Here is a 22019-nt window from a genome sequence, read left to right on the forward strand (position 1 = left end):
ATTTAAATAAGATAGGGGTGATTGAGGTTTTCTATGTTAATATTACGGTGTTAAAAGGGAGGTTAGGTAGTTGTTTTAAGTGGGCTGGAATTTGGAAGATGTGTTTTATTTTTTTACTGCGTAGAAGGTCGTGTGGGTGTGTATTTATTTGTGTGTGTGTGTGTGCTTGAATCCGTTGGCACTGCATACCCTCTCTCTCACCCTCTATTTCCCCTATAGCTTCTCTCTCTCCCTTTGTCCCTCTCCCCCTCTGTCATCCCCCTCTCTTTCCCTCCTTCCCTCCTGTGTGTTTCTCTCCATTGACATGCTGGCAGCTGAACCGTGGTCCCCAGAGCAAGGCCCAGTACACAGTACTAGGAGTCAGACTGTGAATTCTCCAACACAGGCAGGGAGGAGGGAGGGAGGGAGGCATCTCTAGTTAATAATGACACTGTGAGGGGAGAGACTAGCTAGCACTCCAAGGAGAGAGACCATACTGCTGTGAAGAGAGAGAAAGAGAGAGATGTTGTTTGGGTAGACCAGGTTATTGTGAGAGAGATACAAGAAGATATACTGTTGTGTTGAAATATTGAAGAGAGATACTATATTTTTAAGAGAGTACAGAAGGCTCTTTATCCCACCCAAACTGTTACTACCATAACCTCTGAACTACTTAATACTCTGCTATCTACAATTGAAATGATCATTCTTTCAATAAATTATATTTACCCCAAAAATTGAAACGCCATCGAAGTATTATAGAACTTTGGACAAATATTGCAGCTATCGTATAATGGGGAAGTTGGGACGTTTTTGAACCTCACAATTAGTGTAAAGGATGTGAGAAATACTGCAATAACCACCCACATAGCTATCGGGTGTAATGTCTTGCTGGGTACAAGACATAACCTTCTCCATTAGCTGACCATGACAAATATTATTATGAACCGGAAAATCACAGAGTTGAGAAGAATATTTTCTGCTGATGCTTTTTTTTTTAAATGTAAATGTATTTAAATCCGGATGCATTATGTTTTAGAATTCTCAAATGACCTGCATTGGCAAATGAATACCTTTTTGTTTTTAACTCCCATCCTTACCTAAACTTCAACTTTTTTTTTACATTTTGGCAATTAGTTCACTTCTGTGTCCAACCTCTAAGCCCAAAATATACGTTGAGTATATCCAAACACATTTGACTTTTTTTTACAAAACAAGAAAATAATACAGATGCTATATGATTCATTATCAATGACAACAATTATTCCCATCATGCAGCAGTTCTTTTTCAGAAACCACTGTCAATGAAAACGTCATGTCACCAAACACACCACACTGTTCCGTTATATTAGCTGATTGCTGTTTATTGATCAATTTGATCCAGGCTGAAGTATTTCCAAGCCCTTTCTGTCCGTGGAGTTTCATATAGTCATTACAATAAGGAGCGTGACATGCGTGCCAGCCCCGGCAAGACTCCCCTCGGCTAAAACCTTGTAAATGAACACAATTAGCAAATCGTCATCCTGCTAATTAGCTGCTGGTGTCTGGCGAGACGTCTGGGAGAGAGAATCAGAGAGGAGTCTGGGGGATTTCCCCCGCTCTATTACCAAGCAAACACCATGCTATGCTGACACGCCGAACGTACTGGAGATGTGTGTTTGTGAATATGTGTGTGTGTGTGTGTGTTCACGCCAGTTCCACTTAAAAAACCCAAGAGGAACGTCCGTGGTACGGTAATTGTAAGGCATGCAGTGCTTAAAGGGCCTCCGACAGTGGATTCATAAGACATGCTACTGAGACTGAAGAAAGGACAGAGGATGGTCATAAATGATCCTCATAATCCGCTGTGTGTTAAATCAAATCAAACAGAGTCCCATCTGAGAGGAGGCTCCTACGACGATGTGGGTCTGGCCTTTGATAGCACCATGCTTTGATAGTGAGATGACTGTGTGTGTGTGTGTGTGTGTGTGTGTGTGTGTGTGTGTGTGTGTGTGTGTGTGTGTTAGTATTTGCAGATAGTCTTCGGGGATTATATAAAATAGTGGCTCTTGAGCCTCAGAGGCAACAAAGGGAGCTAGGTGACTGAAGTGTGTGTGAGATGTAGCGAACGAGCCAGAGGAGGGGGGGGGGGGGGGATGAGGACAAAGATGGGAGGGGGTAATGAGAGAGGGTGGACAGGGAAAAGGTGCGAGAGAGAAAGGGAAAGAGAAAGGTAGGAGAAAATGGAGATGGAAAGGCAGAGAGAGAAAGAGAGGTGACGGGGTGGAGGTGCAGTCCGGCACTGTGCGGTGGATAGCGGAGGCCTCATACACAGGGTGTTGTAATTCATAGCCAGCTGTGGCTCTGGTGTGTGTGTGTGTGTGTATTGATGAAAGCAGCAGAACACTGACGACGGGGGGAGATTGCTTTGCTGCACTAGGCGAGGCGCGCTCTGAAACCATCTCCGGCCGCCTGAGATGAGAGAGGGATTATGGAGTGACCTGCCTTGTCTGTGTCATATTGTTCTGTGCAGGGTGCATTATTTTGTCCTAACCTGGTAGCGACCAGCCCGGTCCCAAGGCAGAGAGGCGGTGTCCTTCATGTGATCTGTCAGTACTCGTGTCATATTTACCATCCGTATTCCTAGAAACAAAAGAACTGCGAGAGGCCGAAAAGAATCAAGACAACTTAAATGTCAAGAATGTTCGTTAGTTAGTCATTTTCATGAATGTAATATTTTACGTTTATTAAAGATGCACCTTGCAGAAATCGCTCTGCCATTTCCTGGCTGCAAAAATTATAATAGTTCGCCTAATTTCAGTTTATGTGACAAAATAAGCGAGTATAGTGTAGAGAATCATTGTACCATCTAAACCGCTGTGTAATATATTTTCCATAACCAAAAATATTGTATTTTTAGCTGTTTGAAGCTGGTGAACAAAACTCAAAGTAAAAGACGCAAAAACTAAGCTTATGAACAGAAAGCATGAAAATAGCGCACATAGAACAGATCTACCGCTTCTTAGACTTTCAATGAGAATGACAGATCTATAAAATACATTTCTATGTGAATTTGGTCGGGTCGCCCAAAATGTTACATATTGCCGCTTTAAGCCATTCACTAAATGAAACTGATGGACGCCAAAAATAAAATATACAATTATTATTCACAGTAATTATTATTCAATATACAGTAGCACGTAATGTAACATTTCATTAAACTAGAACACATTTTTCTCAGTAGTACATTAGTCATCATGGATGTTAATTATTGATCATGATGTGTGAATCATGTCATAAATGACCCACTGTATAACCTCATAAATGACCCATTGTTTAACCTCCGAGCTCAGATTCATATACACATTCATGAGTTGTATTCTCGATTTTATATTGAAGAAATGGCAGCAGTGAATCTCCATGATTAAGCAAAATACAGTGAGTACTATCATAAGCATGACAGTGTTTGATCACTCCCAATAAACTGTCATCACATCACAGCCATTATAATCAATCCGTTGACAGCATAGTGAAGACCAATTGACAGAGAGCCTAAGTGAAGAGATGCTGAATTTTGAGTGGCTGTACCTTTTCTTATAAATAAGACCATCCTAACTGTCCTGTCTGTCTCTATGCTCTTGCCGTTGCAGGCCTAAAGATGCAGTGGACCCCAGAGCACGCGCAGTGGGCGGAGCAGCACTTTGACATCACCTCCACCACGCGCTCGCCGGCCCACAAGGCCGAGGCTTACCGGGGTCACCTGCAGCGCGGCAGCAGCACATACCAGTACGCCTGGGCCAACGACGACATTTCTGCGCTCACCGCCTCCAACCTGCTCAAAAAGTACGCTGAGAAGTACTCTGGCATCCTGGAGATGCCCAGTGAGAGGGCCCTGCTGAACTCCTACGCCGAGGCCGGGATGAACGGCAGGAAGGGGGAGGGCGAGGCCTGGCAGGAGGGGGTCTACTGCGTCCCCGAGGGGATGTCTATGAGGAAAGGAGGGGTGGCGGCGGAGGTGGCTGGTATGTGCAGCTCTCCGTCCCCGAGCCTGGCCTCCAGCGGCCTAACAGAGCCTGGTTACTCCAGCAGCAGCTGTGGTAGTCACACCGCCACGGCCCTCCACTCCTCTGCAGGCTCCTCTCAGGAATACGGCCCCAGCTACAGTGGCTCCTACCTGGGCTACAGCTCCCAGGTCACCACCTCCCCGCTTCACAGCTCCGGTCTCTTGCAGCCCCCTCCTCCGCCCCCCCACCCCTCCCTGGTCCCGACCTACAATGGGGGATCCTCCAACCTCTCTGGCTACAATTACCCACATGCCGGGTACCCCTCCCAGAGCTCTGTGGGGCCAGGCTACAGCCCCGGGGGAGCCCCCCCTCCATCCTCCTACCTACCGTCAGGGATCGCCGCTCCCACCCCCCTGCCCCCCTCCTCCACACTCCCCGGGTACCCCTACCAGTCGCACAACCTCGGCCCCATCGCGCCCACGCCTCTGAATGGCAGCTCGTCCAACTCTCTGAAGAGAAAAGCCTTCTACATGACAGGGCAAGGAGAGATGGACTCCACTTATGGAAATTTTGTCTATGGCCAGGCGCGCAGCTCCGCAGAGAGTCCCATGTACAGGGTACCGGACAGCAGCATCTCAAATGCGGGCGGAGGGAACAGTTTTGACAGGATCGCTGACAAGTCATCTTTGCCGTTTAATCCCCACAAGCAGCCCATGGCCTCTGAGCAGTCTGCAGGCGGAGCACTCACCCCTCCGTCCTATGCCTCCACCTTGGGTGGCTCGCGCTCGGCCGACTCCCTGGGCAGCTTCACCTCTCCCTCCCTAAGCGACCAAGGGGACGAGCACCGCGTGCACCTCTCCCACCTCTCCCTGACGGGGGCGACCTCATCCTCCCGGCCCGCTGAGGAGCAGCTGAAGAGCAGTGACCCCCACCTCCTGGACATGGTGACCTCTGAGATCCTGCAGCAGGGACCCCCGGTGGACTGGAGTGACATTGCAGGCCTGGAGCTGGCCAAGGCCACTCTGAAGGAGGAGGTTCTCTGGCCCATGCTACGTCCGGACATGTTCAGGGGCCTAGGTTCGGCCCCGAGGTGCATTCTACTGTTTGGTCCCAGAGGGACGGGCCGGACGTTGCTGGGCCGCTGCATGGCCAGCCAGCTGGGGGCGCCCTTCCTGCAGCTCAGAGGCTCCACCTTGGCCACCAAGTGGCTGGCAGAGGGTGACAAGATCCTGCAGGCCTCCTTCCTGGTGGCGCGCTGCCGCCAGCCCTCAGTGCTGTTCATCAGCGATGTGGACATGCTGCTATCGGCCCAGCTCAACAACGAGAGCCCCGTTCACCGGCTCAAGGCCGAGCTCCTAGCCCAGCTTGATGCGTTGCTCCTTGGGCCGGCGGATGACTCCAACAACCACGTCCTGGTGGTCTGCTCCACCAGCAAGCCCCAGGACATGGACGAGGGGCTGCGACGGTACTTTGGCCGGCGGGTCCTGGTGCCGCTGCCGGACGGTTCGTCCCGCCACCGCATGCTGAGCCAGCTGCTGTCCCAGTCCCAGCGGAAGTACTGCCTCAGTGAGGAGGAGCTGGTGCTGCTGGTCCAGCGCACCGAGGGCTTCTCCGGCCTGGACGTGGCAAGGCTGTGCCAGGAGGCCCTGGTGGGCATGCTGCACACCTCCTCCCAAGGCCTGGACCTCTCGGTGAGCATTATGCCCACAGGCCAGATGCGACCCCTCACCTACCAGGACTTTGACAGTGTTTTTTGCAAATTCCAGCCCAGTATATCGCAGAAAGAGATCGACACGTACACCGAGTGGAACAAAATGTTTGGGTGCGGTCAGTGAACCTCGTGGGGTGGGGGGAGTCCTCAAGAAAGAGGCGTTGGGAATTCTTTGACCTGGCTGTGGTGCTAACCAGAGAGGAAGTCACACAAGAGGGGCGACGTAACCCCCCCCCCCCCACACACGAGACCTGACACCAGACGTGGAGAAACATCAAAAGACTTGGTTGGAGTGATACCTGATGGTTTGGCAGGTAACGAGCAGAGATCTCATTAGGATGCTTGACACTGCTAAAGCCAGGCATTGTTTACACATTTTGAAGGGGTCAACTTGAGACAGAGGAGGACCCTGTGTGTATATATATATATATATATATACCTTTGTTGTTGTCCCCTAAAATGTAGTTGGCTAACCAAGTGCCTGTAGTGGTGCTTTCTAAATTCTAATTTCTTTTTTTTATGTATAATGATTTCGTTTGCCTCACAATCTACATTAATGGCATGTGCTGATATTAAGAGCTTTAAACTTCAACAGCGAGATTAAAATTAGAGTGGCGGTTGCCAATGGAGATGGTCAATGTTTTTCTCCTGCCATTTCACCAAGTATCAACAGTATTCCTCAGGGGGTGACAGTAATCTGGACCCCCGATCCATACACTTCATCTCTTTTGATCCTCTGTCTGCAAAAAAAACTCAGGAAAGTGTTTGTGAATTGTACAGTACCTCAACGACATCACCACACATAAGCACTATGATCCTCTGAGAGTATTAAGACCAGGATTTTTGTCATTTATATAATATCTAGAGAAACAGTGTTAGGTTTACCTCGAACCTTCTAGGCGAGACGGTCAAGGAGATGAAAATGAATGTAACCAGATTTAGTTCTGGAACGACGGGACAAATAAGTCAATATGGAGGTGCTTAAAGTGAAGAATTTGGTGATGAGTTCCGTTTCCCATGTTAAGGTTTTTCGAAAATGCGATGCCCTAGTGTGTTTTTCTGATCCTGCCTTGTGTATTGATTGAATCAAGAGCGTTGTTCACCTGGTGTTTTAATGAGGCACAGATGACCACGTATAGTGGATTATATTGTTGTCAACAACCCACAACTCTTTAGAGGGAACGGTGGACTTCGGTTGCTATTGCGTTATCACAGGAAGCCATAGAACTGCTGTACTTGACGATGAAGCAGAAACCAAATGAAAGAAAGCGAACAGTGCCGTGACACAGTTGTGTGACTCCGTATATTCCCAGAATAAATGCAACATCAGGATCACACATACTTTCTGTTCCACCTTGGTTGGTTTTAACTCACCTAGGAGGCAGCAGAGCAGTCGGGGGACAGCCTCAGACCCAAAATGGCTAGTTGCTAATGACTGCTCTATGTCAGCCAGTTGAGTCGGTTTGAATGAGAAAAGGCTGCCATCTTTATTCATCACCGAGGTCAGAGGTTCAGCACCAGGGGCTCAATTCCAAACCGGTTTTCAGTTCCTTACCAGAGGTCCTCATTGGCTTAACCAGGTACAGATCTGACATGATTGGATTGTTCACATCGGTATGGCTATAGAGCCACCTAGGCCTCTGGAATGCTCTGGGGATTTTCGGTCATATTGCTAACACCTATCCAGTTGTGTCATATCTGCAAGGAGACTCAACAAGGGCTTGCGGGTAGGAGCTAGAAATTGTTTTAAGATATTTGACCAATCGCATCTTCATTGTACAGTATGTGCACACATTACCCCAAGAACATGGTCAGGGTGAATATACTACTAATTTGACACTCGTCCTGGCCCAGTACAGTCAAAAATGTGATTTTTCTGTGTTTTATATATATTTCCACACTATGAGGTCAGAATCAGAATAATACTGGGAAATTGTGAAAATTATGATAATGTAATTTTAGTGTAAGAGCTGTTTGAAAAGACTGCCTGAAATTTCTGCCTGTTTTGGTGGGATGGAGTTTTGGCCATTCGTGGTGATATCACCATGCGGTAAATTAGTTATTAGACCAATAAGAAAGAGAGTACCAAACCTCTCTGCCAATAACAGCACATGTTCTGTTTTCCACTCCACACTCAGACCACTCCCAGGATGTCCTAGCAAAATTCTTGCTTGAGAAATTGCCCTTTGCTGAGAGCTATATATATATATATATATATATATATATATATATATATATATATATATATATATATATATACCATTTTAATTGAAAGCAATCACAGTAAGGTACTTCAATGTTACCCAGAAATGATTTGAAATTGAGATAAAAACAGCTGCATTGCACCTTTAAGAAACGTCCAGTCAGTCTACTGTGGTCAGTACCAAAAGACCCACAGAACAGTGATTCATAGCTCATTGTGTTGCATTTGAATGTATTTTGTTGCTCTTCTTTTGTTCTCTGTGCGTGACTGTTGCTAAGCACCACAATGGTGATGTTGAAGTACCCTAGGTGTATTATTATTATTGTACAACAGCTGCACTAGAGCATTCCTTTGTGTGTATTTCTGTCTCGTCTTTAATAATCACGGGTTTGCAATCCCCGAGCACTGAGATTGCCAGTACCACGTTGCTTGCGTTTACGTTTTTGTTTGTTTTGTCAACTTGTGACCAGTGTAACGCTTATCTCTTCCTTTGATTGGTATTATTTCCAATTCTGGTTTGCATACCTTTTCCATTTTAGCACTCAACGGATTTTAGATGGAACTTGCTGTGACTGCACAGGCGCTAGTCTACCACGATGTCTCGGATATTTAAGATTGAACACTTCTCCAATTTCTCTCACTTGGGTAGATTAAAGGGTGGATCCACGGAAGTAACACGGCCATAATATAACCACTTACATGGCCTTTGAAACTTTGACTCAAATTATACTTCACTCATATAAAATAATGGTAGGTGGGTGAAATGTACAATGTTTTATCGATATACTACAAACAAACAAACCTTAAAACATCCATGTTGAGCTCTCCGCTTTTGTTCACCTCCGGAGTTACTTAAGAATTAGCTGAATGCACTTTCACATAACTTTAATTCATCGGAATGTTCAAATGTTTCACAAACTTGATACGGTGTCAACAGACTTACACACAGCCTGAGTGTGCTGTATGTGTAAAAGCTCATCGCTAGAAGGCTTATTCTGGAAATAGAAAATGGAGTCTCCTACATTCTCCTTGACCCGCAGCCCAGGCGTGTGAATCTCACTTCTCCATTCACTCTCACCGAGGAGAGGAAAGGACACGCTGAGGTGTGTGTGTGTGTGTGTGTGTGTGTGTGTGTGTGTGTGTGTGTGACAGCGCGGCAACAGCACATGGAAACTGCAGTGCAGTCTGTCAACAGCCTGACCAGAACGCGGTCTATCCCATAATTCAGTCTGCCATCTCTAAACTGGTGTACATGAGAGCACAAAAATCCCATTCCTTCACATATACAGTACTTTCAACACAACCAAATCACTTGAATTGTACTTTCCAACCAATCTTATATTCTTTGTTTTGTTGCTATGTACTTGGCTTCATTTTTGTCTTTGTACCAGAACTGGCAAGCAATGTTATTGGTGGTTTCTGTGTTTGTTTATTTTTCCCTTTCTATTCAATCATTTTATTATAGTGTTCTTTAAAACATTTCTACCTCATGGCTACATATTATACATGTAGTATTTCATTTATGTCTTTTGAATGTCCTACATTTGTTGAAAAATCGAACAAAAGAAAAAGAAAAAGGAAATGGGTGGGGAGCAGGAAATCACAGGTCCTTGAGCTTGAGTCTACCTCAGAGGCACTGAGCAGAGGAGATGGTGGTACAGTCTAACGTGTGTCTGACAAAACTGGATGCACACTCACTCAAGACACCGAGCGACATATAGATACACAACACCCGCAAGGAAACATTTTTAGTGGACGGGAGAAAACTGTTGGACTTTGCAGGTCCTCTCCGAGGTTTCTCTTGATGCATCAACCAATGCGTTGCTTTAATCTTTGGTGAACTGTAGTTGTGTGATTGTGTATATTACGTGGGCACACATGAATATGATTTGGTTTGTGTGGGATTTTATATATAATTAGTATATATAAAACACACATGCACAAAACTTTAACTGAGTGTAACGTGTTTCTGTTGTACATATTTATATACATAAATACAAACAAAATGCACCACATACATGTTTATATGTGTGAATATGTTGCCATACTTGCAGTCGACTTAAATGTATTTTCATGTAATCTGTCTGAGGTACAAAAGACAACAACTGATTCATTAAAGATGTTTTCTTGAAATAACATTTTCTGGTTGTATTTTTTTAAGATCTAAGGTCTTCAATTGGGTTTTTGTGTTCCTTGAAAATAAAGCTTGTTTTCATGACATCCTCTAACTGTGTTGAATGCCAACATAACAGTAGAGTTTACACTCTTAGAAAAAAAGGTGCCATACAGGGTTCTCCGGTTTGTCCCCATAGGGGAACCTTTTTTGGTGCTAGGTAGAACCCTTTACCTAAAACCCTCTATGTGGGACTCTTAAAAATAACCCCCTGTATATGGTTCTACCTAGAACCCTCTGAAGGATCCTTCCAATAACCATTTTTTATAATCCAAAGGTTCTTCCTAGAACCCTTTATGAATGGTTCCACCAGCCTTTAAATGAATTGTAACAATACATTATACACTGATTGTACAAAACATTATGAACACCTTCTTACTAATGAGTTGCACCCCCTCCCCCTTTTTGCCCTCAGAAGCTCCTTCATTTGTCAGGGCATGGACTCTACAAGCGTTTCAAAGGGATGCTGGCCCATGTTGACTCCAATGCTTCCCAGAGTTGTGTCAAGTTAGCTGGATGCTCTTCTTTATACACACAGGAAGCTGTTGAGCGGGATAAACCCAGCAGCGTTGCAGTTCTTGACACACTCAAACTGGTGTGCCTGGCACCTACTATCATACCCCGTTCAAATGCACTTAAATCTTTAGTTTTGCCCATTCACCCTCTGAATGGCACACATACACAATCCATGTCTCAATTGTCTCAAAAATCCTTATTTAACCTGTCTCCTCCCCTTGAAGTGGTTTTAACTGTTGACATCAATAAGGGATCATAGCTTTCACTTGGTCAGTCTATGTCATGGAAAGAGCATGTGTTCCTAATGTTTTGTACACTGTATATATCATGAGGCCTTTCATTGAGGGCATAGTTATACCCTAACAGAGTGGTGTTAGGAAACCCTGGTTTACAGGCACTTCAGGCCTGCAATTCACATTATGCTATCTTGCAAAGTGATGTGTAATTCCTAATGGAATCCAGACAGAGTTAGGATATCCAACAAGTCAATTTGTTTATCACCCGCAACATTCATTCAGAATTAGGGAAGATTGAATACTGAGACTACCTCAATGATCTAAACTGTAACAACCATCTCTTTAACGTGGGCAATAAGTCCAACGACTAACAGATTGGTTTAGTTAAAAAATATGTCATTTGTCTTTGTGTAGCATAAAATTAAATCAACCAATCAATGTACATGCAAGAACACATTTGAAACAATTCTAAAAATCCCCCTGAAATAGAATATGCTGGAAAATATGATATATGGTTCCATGTAGAATCCCTCTTGCCTTCAAAAGATCCCTTATTGCCTTTCCGAAGAATCCTTGCCTTCCAAAGATCCCTTATTGCCTTTCCGAAGAATCGTTCTTGCCTTCCAAAGAATCATCAAAGAACCCTTTCTTCCAAAAACGGTTCTTAGGATGTTATAATTCTAGGTAGAATCTGCCTTACAAAGAAATGTTGTCTTCCTAAAGGGGTTCTTCAGATCAAAACAGTTCTTGGTAGAACCCTATCCCTCTGCAAATAACCCTTTTGGAACCCTTTTTTCTAAAAGTGTAGTTTCGATTTAAATCAAGGCAGTACTTTTGAAAAAACAAAGTCCCTGCTCTGCGAGATCTTAGTAATATTTTTTTTGTGTGCACATTTGTTTAACAAACCCTGTGCCACCTCAACCTACAACATGTGCAATTCAAATATTAGTTATTTTGCAGTGCACCAAAAGTCTAGTCATACATTTCTCTCATTAAAATGTAACAATTCATTTATTTTTGTGGGGAAAGTGTCAAGTAAAAACACTAAATCCTTACCTCACACAAAGAATTCACATAAAATGACTACCATGAATGTAAATTAGGTGATTTTTTCTCTACCATTTTTGAAAGCATCATTATATGGTTGATGGTAAGCGTAGGAAGCTAGCTACAGTGTAATTAGCTGTGCAAAGCAGACAGAGATTTCAGGTTGCTGAGCAATGGAGTTTCTGCTTGGTCTTTGTCTATTGTACTTTGCTACATGTTATCTCTCTGAGGTCTGTGAGATTTGAGGTTCAGCCACTGCTCCTTTTTCTTGCCTTGTTTTTAAAACAAAACATGAAATGTTAAGTTGATTTGAAAAGCTACAACCAGTCCCATCCTTACTGCGTGTATGTACATTCTATTACAGTTTGGCCCAATATGTTGCAGGCCCAAGGTCTTCTCATTACAATACAAACCTTGGATGGGCTTATAGATACAGTACATAATGTTAGCTCATTCAGGTTTCATTGAAACAGTTATATATGTATGTATTGTAATGGTAATCTTATGAGTACCGGTAGATCATTGGTGGAGCTCTGTTAAATCAATGTGTTGGCATTTTGTTGATATCAAAGAGGCACTTACTCCTGTGCTCTTCATTTGCATTGCAAATATTGGTGTGTGTGGGTGCCTGCGTGCGTGTGTGTTTGTGTACGTGTATGTGTGAACTTGGAGGGTTACTCTGGTCACCACTGCACACCTAGAATCACCTGGCCAGAGCAAGACTCAATAGGATACACCTAACATACCTCTCTCCGCACAACAATTCAAATATGCAACGTGATAATTCTCTTTATGTACCCTTAAATGTGCAATAGATTCAAATTGTGAGAGGAAATTGCCCAAAGCTCTAGAAGAGGTGGATGGAAAGAATACATTATGCAAATAACACAAAGGACTGAAGCACTTGAAAGCCTAATTCCACTATAATCAGCATACTGTGTCGTTTAATATGTTTTCACCTCTTATTAAAAGTGACTGTTCTTCTGCACTGTCAGCCGGCTGGATCTGACATTGGACTGAGACAACGGACAGACCATCACGCTTTCGCATTCCGCCGCCAGAGCTTTTAGATGATGGTTACATATTCCACCCCCCCCCCCACAAGTAATTATGCGCCGGAGAGTCCAGAAATAAGGTTTAATTACACAGTAATCGCCTCTGATGGACACTAGGAAGTGGTGAGCACTGCCAGACTGCAATCCATCAATGACAAACCTCTGTCCACTTTTAATTCCTCCTCATTTGCATCATAACCTCCGCACCAAGTTGCACAACCGCTGTTAAATGCTAATGGGACCTGTCTCTCCACTCAAAATGAATGCTTAAGCCCCATTTCACTCCCTCGCTCTTTTATCCCACTCTATCCTTTCTCTCTCTTTTTTTCTCTCTCACTGTCCATCGCTTCTCCCTTTCTCTCCCTCCCTGCTCTTCCCCCTCCCTCCCTGCTCTTCCCCCTCCCTCCCTCTCTCAGCCAGCGTTAACGGGTGAAGAGAACCCACAGCGTGGTCAGTGATGCGCTAATTGGGAGCAGTTTTATCTCTCCAGCACTAATAGCGGCCCTGCACCGACAACCCTCAGCATGGGTGGTGGAGGGTGTGAGAGGAGGATGGAGAGAAGAGGCGAGGAAAGGAGGAGAGTAGTGGGCATGTCCTGTATAGGAAATGTAGATCACAGCACAGATCTAAGTATGATTGGCCCCTCCAGTCATAGTTAATGCGAGTCTGGAGGGACCCCGTACACAATTTCCAGCTTCATTAATTGAAAATTGTGTTTTTTTTTTAAATAAAATAAAACACCATGGCCATTTATCAAGCATTTTGTCTGTTTTATTCCCGCCACTCATTGACGATGAAGTGGGGGACTATCTAATAATCGGTGCCATCTTGAAGAGTCGCTATAATCCAAGCCTTGATTGTTTCACCGCTCTAACAGAGAAGTAAATACCCACAATGTTTTGCTGTGTTGATGCAGACACTGTGTGGAAAATAATAATTTGAAGTCTCATCACAACACACATCATGGAAATAAATCTGATATTAAATATTCCACACTGGCTCTTGATAGCGCACACAAACACCTTCTTTTTTCATCATTAGCGCATCTTGTTCATTGCTTTTTACCGTAATTGGAATCAACATGTATTGTTCGAATTCGTGACCTCCTACTTGTTTTCCCTCAGATGCACAAAAACAATATATTAATGTTGAGAGGGACTGATAGCAAAGAACACAAGGTACTATTTTTTTAAATTAGCATTTGTTTCATTAGCGTCATGTTTCTTTTAGCAAAGTGTTGTGGAAAGAGGCCCTTAGTGGCTCAAAGTTCTTATTTTAATCCATTTCAGTGTTTTAGAATAAGAATTTTGCATTCTTAAGAAAATACATTCTACTACTTAATCTATCATCTGTGTGTCTGTTTTCAAACAGGTCATATTTTTAAGCAAATTATTTGGGGTGTAGGTTTTTAGAACAAAACGTAAGACACATTCTTAAGTATAATCTTGAAGAGTGCACAGACTTTGTTTCCTCAACAATGTCTGTTTTCCTAGAGCTGGTCTCTTCCCAACACTGTCACTCCTCAGGCAGCCTCAATGCCTCCCTCTCAGAAGACATGACATTAATTTGTGCCCTTTAAAAACAAGCGTGCTTGGAGGTTTCAGAGAGACATCGCAAAACAATATATATCTTAGAATGTTTTTAAAGGGATAGTTCACCCAAATTACAAAAAAAGCGATTTTTTTGTCATTTGAGTGAACAATCCTCTTTAAGGTTGTCAGGACTGGATATTTTTTGCTGATGCTTAATATGTAACTCTGGTTTATTAGTCCTTTCCCTATGCAAATTATACATTATTAATAATGTATTCTTTTTATGATAATACATGATTATGATAATGAGAGACATCTTTAATGCATGACATTGACATTGAGACATTGATAACACGTTGCATTTTGTCATGCAAATTGTATGTCTGGAACTTATGGAGTAAGCCTAATTGACACTTACTTCAGGTTGTCGATAAATACATGGACAGTTCAGTCTAAGAGATAACTGCCATTTGTTATACTCAAGCCAATACACCATTCACTTATTCAGTTTCATTCATGATGCCTTATCATATCCGATAGAGACAAGATCAAATGTTCTGTCTCTTCACTATAGCACTGCTATTCATAGATGTACAGTATCTTCATTGACTATCATCACAAGTCATCAGAGATGTAGCCTATCCGTATCCCTGCCCATACATTTTAGATTAGAGTTGATAGAGCTAATAGAAAATATGGCGGGTATAACGTCCCTTATCAGTGCGGTGCTCCGTCTATTACTGAGCCCCAAACGTTCGCTAATGACTCAAACAAGCGGAGATCAGTTTCATCCAGTCCCCCTCAATGACGGGGAGTCAGATGCTGATGTCTTCACTTCATCTCCCTTCTTTAATGCTTAAAAGGGACTCTGTTGAGTCGGTCGTCACAGGAGAGTAGAGCTTTATTAAAAACAATGGCTATAAAGTAGAGGTTTATTAAAAACAATGGCTATAGAGTAGAGCTTTATTAAAAACAATGGCTAGAGTAGAGCTTTATTTAAACAATGGTTATAGAGTAGAGCTTTATTAAAACAATGGTTATAGAGTAGAGCTTTATTAAAACAATGGGTACAGAGTAGAGCTTTATTAAAACAATGGGTACAGAGTAGAGCTTTATTAAAACAATGGTTATAGAGTAGAGCTTTATTGAAACAATGGTTATAGAGTAGAGCTTTATTGAAACAATGGTTATAGAGTAGAGCTTTATTAAAAACAATGGCTAGAGTAGAGCTTTATTAAAACAATGGTTAAAGAGTAGAGCTTTATTAAAACAATGGGTACAGAGTAGAGCTTTCATAGCTATTTTAGAGCTCTTACTGCTTTGTGTTGTCAGATTACACTGTGCTTTAACGCTCTCAGACACACAGGCAGAGGCTGTCATGTTTGACTCAACCGTGACTGATGGACAGGCAGACAGATATGCAGCAGAGGCCTACTGTGGGGCATCAGCGTGCGTTCACAGCGCTAGATAGCCTGACAAAAGACAGACTGTGAAGTTCTGAAGGGATTTTTGGTGGGTTTCTCCTCGAATCTATTGTCTGGTGTGTGTGTGTTTGTCAGACTGACTGCTTGACTGCTTTTTGTTCAGATCATCGTTTCTTCCTTTCTGTAGACAGTGGAGTAAAATAGTTGGGAGAAAGACCAAAAAAAACCTAGCACATGGAATTGAAGCTGAAGCAAAGGACATTCGTTATCCTTCCCCATCAACCTGGCCTCAGAGCATTTCGTATTATTTTGTATGTACAGTTGAAGACGGAAGTTTACATACACTTAGGTTGGAGTCATTAAAACTCGTTTTTCAACCACTCCACAAATTTCTTGTTAACAAACTATAGTTTTGCCAAGTTGGTTAGGACATCTACTTCGTACATACCACAAATACATTTTCCAACGATTGTTTACAGACAGATTATTTCACTTATAATTCACTGTATCACAATTCCAGTGGGTCAGAAGTTGGGTCCAATTCCAGTGGGTCATAAAATGATGTCTTGGCTTTAGAAGCTTCTGATAGGCTAATTGACATCATTTGAGTCAATTGGAGGTGTACCTGTGGATGTATTTCAAGGCCTACCTTCAAACTCAGTGCCTCTTTGCTTGACATCATGGGAAAATCAAAAGAAATCAGCAAAGACCTCAGAAAAAAAAATTCTAGACCTCCACAAGTCTGGTTCATTCTTGGGAGCAATTTCCAAATGCCTGAAGGTACCACGTTCATCTATACAAACAATAGTATGCAAGTATAAACACCATGGGACCACGCAGTCGTCATACCGCTCAGGAAGGAGACGTGTTCGGTCTCCTAGAGATTAATGTTCTTTGGTGCGAAAAGTGCAAATCAATCACAGAACAACAGCAAAGGACCTTGTGAAGATGCTGGAGGAAACAGGTACAAAAGTATCTATATCCACAGTAAAACGAGTCCTATATCGACACAACCTGAAAGGCCGCTCAGCAAGGAAGAAGCCACTGCTCCAAAACCACCATAAAAAAGCCAGACGACAGTTTGCAACTGCATATGGGGACAAAGATCAAACTTTTTGGAGAAATGTCCTCTGGTCTGATGAAACAAAAATAGAACTGTTTGGCCATAATGACCATCGTTATGTTTGGAGGAAAAAGGGGGAGGCTTGCAAGCCGAAGAACACCATCCCAATCGTGAAGCACGGGTTGGCAGCATCATGTAGTGGGGGTGCTTTGCTGCAGGAGGGACTGGTGCACTTCACAAAATAGATGGCATCATGAGGAAAGGAAATTATGTGGATCTATTGAAGCAACATCTCAAGACATCAGTCAGGAAGTTAAAGCTTGGTTAAAGCTGGGTCGCAAATGGGTCTTCCAAATGGACAATGACCCCAAGCATACTTCCAAAGTTGTGGAAAAATGGCTTAAGGACAATAAAGTCAAGGTATTGGAGTGGCCATCACAAATCCCTGACCTCAATCCTATAGAAAATTTGTGAGCAGAATTGAAAAAGTGCGAGCAAGGAAGCCTACAAACCTGACTCAGTTACACCAGCTCTGTCAGGAGGAACGGGCCAAAATTCACCCAACTTATTGTGGGAAGCTTGTGGAAGGCTACCCGAAGCATTTGACCCAAGTTAAACAATTTAAAGTCAATGCTACCAAATACTAATTTAGTGTATGTAAACTTCTGACCCACTGGGAATGTGATGAAAGAAATGAAAGCTGAAATAAATCTCTCTCTACAATTATTCTGACATTTCACATTCTTAAAATAAAGTGGTGATCCTAACTAAGAAAGCAAATTTTTACTAGGATTAAATGTCAGGAATTGTGAAACTGAGTTTAAATGTATTTGGCTAATGTGTATGTAAACTTCTGCAGGTGTATGTAAACTTCAACTGTAAATATCTGAATTCACATTTACAGTGTTACGTGAGACCTGGCTGTCAACATAGGCGGTTTGGTGCCACTTTCTATGAGGACCTCTGTTCATAGCAGTGGAGGCTGGTGACTTGAATAATTGAGGATGATAGGAGACCCACGGTATAGGCGCAGAATGCACGGAGACAACAAAGTGTGTTTAAAAAAATCGTCAAAGACTAATTATTTTAACCTAAAGCATTTAATAAAGTCATTTATGGTACAATATTATGGGGAATGAGGGGGCTACTTACACCATGTTGGAAAGGGATCACAGCAGTGATTGAATGAAGGTATGAGGCATGAGATGAGGTGTTCAGAGGCTTGACCAATGCAGGACAGGATTTGACTGGGAAGACAAAAAACAATAACACAACACATTACACAGTTAGACAAAAGAGCTAAGAATGAGTTAGTCCAAGCAAGGAGTAAAATCACTGATGTGTAATAATGTGATTGTGCATGTGATTGTCTCTACATACAGTAGTGGGAGAAAATTTGTAGGGGTACTCACAGTGCTTGGAGGGGAAGTATTCAATGTGCGTGCCAGTGTAAGAGCGGGCACATGAGAAGGGGCTTCAGTTAATGTCAGGAGAAAGTTGACAAAGGTAGTGAAGTGGAGTAGTCATCACCTCTTAAATCAGGGAACAGGAGGGGACTTGGCTGTAAATACAAATAGCAGATACATTCCATTACAGCTGCGCCATCGTAGGTTTGAACAACGACTTGCTCTATGAAGTCTCAAAATGAATAAAGTCAAACACGGACTACACATCTCGCTCACTTGACACATCAATGTATCCAAAGAAATGTTCCTGACTAAAGCCCTGATCATCCACATACCTGATGATAACGGACAACTGCAAGCAGACTGGTGGCACCATAGGTCCCAGAGCGATGGCAATTTTTACCCACTGAGACCTGGAGTTTTTCCTTATATAACTAGGAAAACTCTATGACAGTGTATGACAGTGATTAATCAGTTGTAAAAAAGGTTTTATATGGGCTATGATGTGACCAGTTTTCCTAATCAGGTCACATGGTTTGAAAAAAACTCCTGGCCCTGAAAACTCTGTCAAACTGCAGCTACCTTTTATTTGTTCATCTAAATTATATTTAGAAAAGATTAGAAGTGGGATTTCGTCGACCCAGACACATAGATAACAACTGATAGACAATAGACCTCACAGGGCTGAGCTTGCTTTATGCATGTTTTCATCATGCAGGCCTATGCAACTGTAGGCCTTATAAAAAATGTACTCAAATCTGTCATCACTATTATGTTGATTAATTAATTCCAGTTAATCGTTTTGGATTTTAAAAATATAGGCAGCCAAGCCAGCCCAATTTTGAATAGAAACTAAATTTGATCACATACATATTTTCTCCTGACACACAAATGGACTATTAATACATAACGTTACCAATTAGTTTACCCTGACCAGATGGACAGGGTGCATAGGCTGTATGCATCTGCTCTTATTAGTAGCCTACAGTTGATCAGACTGTTTTCAACCCAGATTTCTCATGTTTAGGTGTAGCCTAGGCTGCTGCAACATTTATGTAATGACTTTTTGCTTGTGTCTGTCCGGAGTGATTATGTGTTATCATTTTTGCTAAATAAATAGCGGAAGAAAGTGGAAAGTCTACTTGAGTGTACAAGAAAAAATGCGCTGCGTCAACCGCTCCCTTTAATCTAACTTGTAATGGATGATGCGATGGAAGCTATCAAATCGTTCGGAATTGTTTTCGACAAAGCAGAAAAGACAGAGAGTTCCATATGTTCAGCAAGTGTTAGTCCATCGTAACGTGCAATTACCTCTGCAAGCTCCTTGTAGTAGTTGCCCTTGTTGGTGGAACTTTACCTCTCGTCGTGATAAGCAGCTTGATAATATCCCTGTTTCTTCTTACTTTCTAGTTGTGTTGCGCAGTTTGAATACGCAGACCTTTGTCATAATCGATGCAGCTTTTTTCCAGAAGCTTGAATCTGATGTGGGCATTTATATGCTCCCTGCTTCTGTTTTGCCATTTAGCTGAACGATCAATGTTCTTCAGGTCACTGTACCCACCTTTCGACCAAGGCTCAGACTTTCCAAAAAGCAGGTAAGGTCAGCAATAAATGCGGCTTCGATGAAAGTTCCCTGTTAACCAGATATACTTTTGATACCAGTTGGTATTGAACGCCCTCAACTTTTCATCCTTCATGAAGCTGAGCTCAGGCAGAGGTCGACCCCTGCATTTAATTTGCAACTTTTCCATGTACCCCAGAAAATGAAAGGGGTTCTTCAACAAAAAGTCCATAACATTTTCGGCAGCATTGACCATTCTGGCAGAGAAAACTACACATTCGCGCTGGTAGCTAGCTAGCTACTGAAGTTAGCAAGGCAAGTTTAAATAAATTGCACTAACTGGACACAAAAATAAAGTTCTAAAACCAAGAAAACAATTCATAATATACCTCCTCCATCTCCTGTAATTTGAAAAAACTAATTTTAATGGAATAATATCCCCAAAATGCTAAACTATCATTCTTCACTCTTAATCCAACAATGTCACCAAATTTCTCAACACATAGAATACCCATAATGCTCTGTGACACAATCCCAATTCAAGACACTAGGTTTATTCTCTGATTGGATGGACAACATGTCAGTTTATACTGCAAAAGCTTTGATTGGTTGGAGGGCGTCTTCCGGAAGTGGTCATAATTACCATGAATGTCTATGGAAGGGTGTGAGGCCTACGAGCCTCCTAGGTTTTGTATTGAAGTCAATGGAGCCAGAGGAGGACAGACGCTAGCTGACCTCAGGCTACACCATGGCGCTACCCCAGACAGTGCTTTTGAAGTTACTGTAGACCTTCATTGCAAAACAATGTATTTCAATCAATTATTTGGTGACATAGGAATATATTTGGTTTAGTTTTATCTAAAAAGGATAACTTTTTAATGTTTCACAATAATACATTAATTTCACTGAGGAGGATGGTCCACCCCTTCCTCCTCTGAGGAGCCTCCATTGGTTCATAGAGGTTAGACGATGTGATTATTCTCTCGGCTACAGAATCACATCATGTATGCCTACCAATGGTTACATCCAATTAGTAGTTTTCCTGGTTGTTTTATGTTAGTTAAGACAACTTACAGTTCACATTATCACCACCACACCACATTTTCCACACGAGTTCACCCGTGTTAGTCCAGTGGGTAGTGGGGATGGGTGGATGGAGGACCGCAATGGACAAAGAAGGGGGAGAGGGGATGTCAATGTCAACCAATCAGGTGTGGATGGAATGGCTTCATTACAACCAGTAGGATTCCAGACCAGACCCTGGTATTGTGTGTGGTTGGGAATGGGGGGTCAGTAGGGAGTGAGGGAGGGATGGAGGGATAGGCAGAAGAGGAATGAGATGGGAATCCTTTTTTTATCCTCTGTGTGATGGAGAGATCCAAATTGATGTCTGCCTGCCTGTCTACCTGTCTGTCTCTGTAGTTTGATAGCCTTCCAGTTACATTTACCAAGACCCAGCCCAAAATGTACAAACCTAGTATAGAAGATGGAAACAGACTTAGTAGTGCTGTTTCAATAGGACAAAAGTAGAAGTACAATAGAGGTTTGTGTTCAAAGACAAACACACGCAGCCGTCTCTCTCAACGCCCTCCAAGGACAGTGACGAACAGCAGAGGAGAGGCAGACAGAGGCCGGCGAGTGTCAACAGACCAAGGTCATTTCAGATTGAGAAGTTTGTCAAAATGTGATGACATCAGCAGCAGTCCGTAAAGCGTTATTGCACCTTGCTGCAGGTGCCACTGTGAAACAGTCTGAAATTACAAAAACGCACAAGCTGCCAGAGCACTGCCAAGAATGATTGCCCCTGGAGTTTTTTCTTTCCTCTCTCTCGTTCTTGCTCTCTCTCTATTCCCCCTACCTTCTCTCTCTCTCCCCCACCCCAGCACCCCCCCCCCCCTCTCTATCTCCTCTCTCTTACACACATGGATAACTGCCAGATGTGAAATGGAGGGAAGGAGGGAGAAATAGGAGGGGGGATACAGATCTAGATTTAATGATATTAAACATGTTTCTTGATGCTCAATAAGAAGCCTATTATGATTGATACAAGGCCACTGACACTTTATCTACGCAGTAACAGAATCATCTGTCACCCAACTGTATTGAATCATTAATATCCGCTCTCTCACT

The 22019-nt window shown here is 42.9% G+C and overlaps 1 protein-coding gene and 1 long non-coding RNA gene across 3 annotated transcripts in view; one reads left to right on the plus strand and one right to left on the minus strand.

Annotated features, from left to right (window-relative positions):
- LOC110528802 (fidgetin-like) overlaps nt 1-5890 on the plus strand; it is a 33914-nt gene extending 28024 nt beyond the window's left edge. For both annotated transcript variants that reach the window (XM_090242292.1, XM_090242294.1), the window contains one exon: nt 3609-5890. In XM_090242292.1, the coding sequence (XP_090098418.1) occupies nt 3609-5797 (2189 nt within the window). In that variant the 3' untranslated portion in view covers nt 5798-5890. The remainder of the gene's footprint in view (nt 1-3608) is intronic.
- Nucleotides 5891-15472: 9582 nt separating this feature from the next.
- LOC110527421 (uncharacterized) lies at nt 15473-20404 on the minus strand. The gene is made up of 4 exons (XR_002474132.3): nt 19640-20404; nt 18335-18483; nt 18075-18169; nt 15473-16040 (listed from the first exon to the last, which is right to left on the minus strand). It is a non-coding gene; the product is annotated as an uncharacterized LOC110527421 (long non-coding RNA).
- Between the last annotated feature and the right edge of the window lie 1615 nt (nt 20405-22019).

The sequence above is a fragment of the Oncorhynchus mykiss genome, chromosome 7 (genome assembly GCF_057628025.1).
Source record: "Oncorhynchus mykiss isolate SJ-2025 chromosome 7, ASM5762802v1, whole genome shotgun sequence".
NCBI classification, from domain to species: domain Eukaryota; kingdom Metazoa; phylum Chordata; class Actinopteri; order Salmoniformes; family Salmonidae; genus Oncorhynchus; species Oncorhynchus mykiss.